Genomic DNA, 4,160 nt, shown 5'->3' on the forward strand with positions numbered 1-4,160 from the left:
GGCGGCGGCGGCGGCAGCGGCAGCGGCGGCAGCGACGGCGACGGCGGGTGGCGGTTGCCGGACACACGTCTTCTCTCGCCGCACGAATACTTTTGCCTCGCTTTCCGCGTATTCACATCGGCTCTCTCGGACACGTCGCGTTCGTAACGTTCGGAAGGTGAGAAGAGGAGTGTAATATTCCGCGAGAGCGGTGCGTGTCCCAGACGTATACACGCGTACACCGGTCCCCACGATATATACCGTTCATAATAGTCTGTCTGTCCTCTTCATCGTTCGCGAGGTGAAAACGGTGGTACCAGATCGAATTGACCTATCGACGAAAAATCGATGCGTATTCAAGACAGCCGCAACGGTCCTACACGCGCGTAAGCTTCCTTGGCGTACACGGTGGTGGTAAAAATTGGTGTCGGTGATGGTGATTACTAGTGGTCGGTGGTGGTCCATTCTGCGACGCGGTGTTACCGGCCACGGCCGGTGGCATCCATCGAGGTAGAAAAAAAAGAAAGCCAAGGTGAGAAGGAAGACAGCTCTTTTTCTCGCGTCAAACCGGCGCGCGGACGGTTCGATTGAGTTAACCAAGGGCGCGCGCCACGCGATCGAGCAAGAAAGAGGGAAACGTCACACATACTTAATCACTACTAATCCTACTAGCTGAAAGAAGTAGAGTGACGGATCGATCTTTTTGATAGATCGGGAGAATATTAACGCATTATTCACACATCTTTAACACGCGCGCTATTTACATTGGGAAAAAGAGAGAAAGAGAGAGAGAAAGAGATACTTAATTGCTCTCGGAATAATAACACTTGGAGTGATCGAGGATTGCGGCAGTAATTTTAACCATAATAATTACGTTGAACGATACAACCGCAGGCGAGGACACGCAGTGCGGCACCGAGGATTCTGCCATCGCCCAGGGAGGCGACCAGCTCCAGAGGATGACTATGGACGGCGTAGAGGTGGTGGGCTCGCAGCCGCACGCGGCCACCAGCCCGTTTCTGCTCTCCTCACCACCACTGGGTCATCATCATCATCATCATCACGCGACGTTCAATCTGCCGGTGCAGCTTAGCTTCGACGCGTGTTTACCGTACAATGCGGCCTCCTCGTCCAGCTCGGTCACTTGCGGCGTTAGCGGGACATCCGTGAACGCGACCTGTACGAATTCGTCCTCTACCAGCTGCGGCAAGACAAACACACCGCAGCTCTCCCTGTCCACAAACGTGCCGTTACATATGCAACTTCAAATCAGCTCAACAACCCCCACGGAACACAACCACGAACGGCATCATCAGCATCATCATCGATTGGACGACCATCATCAGCATCAGCTGCACCCCAATGCCTCGTCTCCGTCCACCGATATCGCGGACGGCAAGCGACACCGGCAACCCGACGACGATGACAAGAGTTGCATCAGGAATTGCAGGGGCGATATTCACGATACGAATGATAAGGATAAGCCCGGCGACTTGAACACGCCGGTTACCACCAGCAGCGACCTACCGTCTTTCTTCGGGCCCTCCGCGCTTGTCGAACCGCCACCAATCTCAGGTACCTACAATCAGCTAATCCTTAAGATGAGAATCGAGAGATCGAGAAGAGAGAGAGAGAGAGAGAGAGAGAAAAAGAGAGAAAGAGAGAATCCTCCCGTTTCTCTTAACACAGCTTTACTCGAATACCTACTTCTTCATCATTAGGACTTTATTTACTCCGGATGCGTTTCGTTGATGGCGTAACGCAACAAAGGGGGATAATATAATATACTATATGCGATCATTGTTGTATAGTTGAGGCCCACGGGACCGATTGGATACAATCTGTATCCTTCGTGATTCGGCGAACATTAACAGGATTACATGGCCGAAAACACGGCGCTCATTGAATACGTACTGTTTCGCTTTCGTCGACCTTTCGCTTTCTATACGTTCGCGAGCTCCTCGCGTTCCTCGATGCCTGGTCGTTAACATCTGCATCATTCGCGGGAAAATTTAGATATCGTCCAAAGTATTCGAGTACCGCACTCGCGGCGGTGCAAGCATCAGCCGGTATAACGTGCGGCGAAGAGCCACGAGGCGTGTTACTGACGTTTATTACACTCGCCCGCGAAAACACGTAATATCGAAGGTCTGTCCGCCTGTCGCGGATCAATACCCAACGACCCCGACATTCAGAGACCCTCCTCTGCATCACCACCTCCTCTTCCTCGCCCGCCTCCTCCCACTATCCCTTCGGTTCGGTTCATTCATGCTTCCAGCCGTCCCCACCTCCGCCACCCTCAGTACCGTAATAACCCTCCCGATTATCGTACAGCTTTACAAAAGCGTTTGCTATATACCTTTTTATCTTCCGACGTGCAAGCACGTATATTTAATAAAAGCGCAAACACAATTACGATTCCTTCGTGTTTTATTCCTCAGCGATATATCCAACAAGTTATATCGAGAAAACATTATCGAATTCGGTAAAATCTTTTTACATAAACAAAAATTGCACAGTATTGCATTTCATTTGTGATTTTGATGAGTACTTCCTCAACGTCAGTCAAACAATTATATGCGTATGAAAGGAAGTAACAACGCGCGGCAGGATGCAGACAAAAGATAGAGCCTTTGAGAGATAAAGTCACCCCCGTATCGCGTGTTTCTTCCTGTCGGTTCCCGATACAAATACACACCCATTGCGTATATAGGACATGAAACATACATATGATGACATGCACGTGGTACATTTGAAATCGAAACTAAACGATGATTTTATCGATGTTTCACACAGGCAGCCTGGCGAGCGAGGATCTCTCTCTAGAAGAGGCGACCGCGGAGGAAGACGAGAACGGCCCGTCCGCCGGTAGGGATCATCGGCATCATCACCATCAGGACGCGCGAAATGCCGTCACGTCGAACGCACCTTCCTCGAGCAGTCCGCCGTCGCGCCACCACCAAACTCAGGACGAGGCGGATCGCTGTAACGCGCTGCAGAGTGGTGTAATTTTATACTCACCGCATTCCACGTCTACCGCGCCCGCGACGAGCGTGAATATCTGCAATGTACCGACGTTGACCTATCGCGGCGTCTTCACCACGACCTGTACGCAGTCCTCACCTCTGAGCAATCTCCAGGGCGACCAGCAGCAGCAACCGCAACAGCCGACGGGTCAAGAGCTGTGGGCGCCATTACCGTCACCAACCTTAACCTTGGCGGGCCAGCCGTTCCTTCACCCCAACCTACACTCGACCGCGTACAGCGGCGAAACCGTCGAATTGCTGCAGGTCGATTCGAAGCCACCCCCACCGCCTGGTTATCACGACACGGCGACCACCACCTCCACGACCTGGCTGACGGGTCACGAGGATGCTTACGATCCCGGTCTTCTCTCCCACCATCATTCTCACACCCATCACCAGGAGACAACGTTGAAGCAGGAGCCAACCGGTACCGGTTACACTCCAAATGTACAACAGCCGCAACAAACTCAAACACAAGCTCAACAACAACAACAACAACAACAACAACAACAAGCTCCATCTGGCACTTGCGGTAACGCAGGAGTCCAGCTGGCCGAATACAATCCGAGCACGTCGAAGGGCCACGAGATCCTTTCTCAGGTCTATCAGCAAAGCGCGATACCACTCCGATTGGTTCCCGTGAAACCGCGAAAGTATCCGAATCGACCGAGCAAAACGCCGGTCCACGAGCGACCCTACGCCTGTCCGGTGGATGGCTGCGATCGCAGGTTCTCCCGCAGTGACGAGCTTACTCGACACATACGTATCCACACCGGGCAGAAGCCGTTTCAGTGTCGCATCTGCATGCGTTCGTTTTCGAGGAGCGATCACCTAACTACCCACGTGCGCACGCACACGGGTGAAAAACCGTTTTGCTGTGATCAGTGTGGCCGAAAGTTTGCCAGGAGCGATGAGAAGAAGCGTCACGCGAAGGTACATCTGAAGCAGAGGCTGAAACGCGAGGCGTCTCACGCTAATCCAAGAACCCACCACCAGAGCCACGCGTCGTCACCTTGCAATCAATGAATTCCATGACAACGATGTTGAAAAAAATCATCTTTAACGTCTGAGATCTCATTACGTTTGTCACGTTCTGACAAGTTGTGATCTATGTCCCCGATTCTTATTTTCCTCTTTCTTCTCTCTCTCTCTCTC

At 52.1% G+C, this 4,160-nt stretch overlaps 1 protein-coding gene across 1 annotated transcript in view; it reads left to right on the top strand.

The window, feature by feature from the left end:
- Positions 1 to 4,031, top strand: part of LOC105617412 (1-phosphatidylinositol 3-phosphate 5-kinase-like) — a 21,803-nt gene extending 17,772 nt beyond the window's left edge. Inside the window, exons 2-3 of the mRNA XM_012198969.1 lie at positions 874 to 1,554; positions 2,776 to 4,031. Of these exons, the coding sequence (XP_012054359.1) occupies positions 874 to 1,554; positions 2,776 to 4,031 (1,937 nt within the window). The remainder of the gene's footprint in view (positions 1 to 873; positions 1,555 to 2,775) is intronic.
- Positions 4,032 to 4,160: the final 129 nt, after the last annotated feature.

This window comes from Atta cephalotes, assembly GCF_000143395.1.
Source record: "Atta cephalotes unplaced genomic scaffold scaffold00001, whole genome shotgun sequence".
Lineage (NCBI taxonomy): Eukaryota > Metazoa > Arthropoda > Insecta > Hymenoptera > Formicidae > Atta > Atta cephalotes.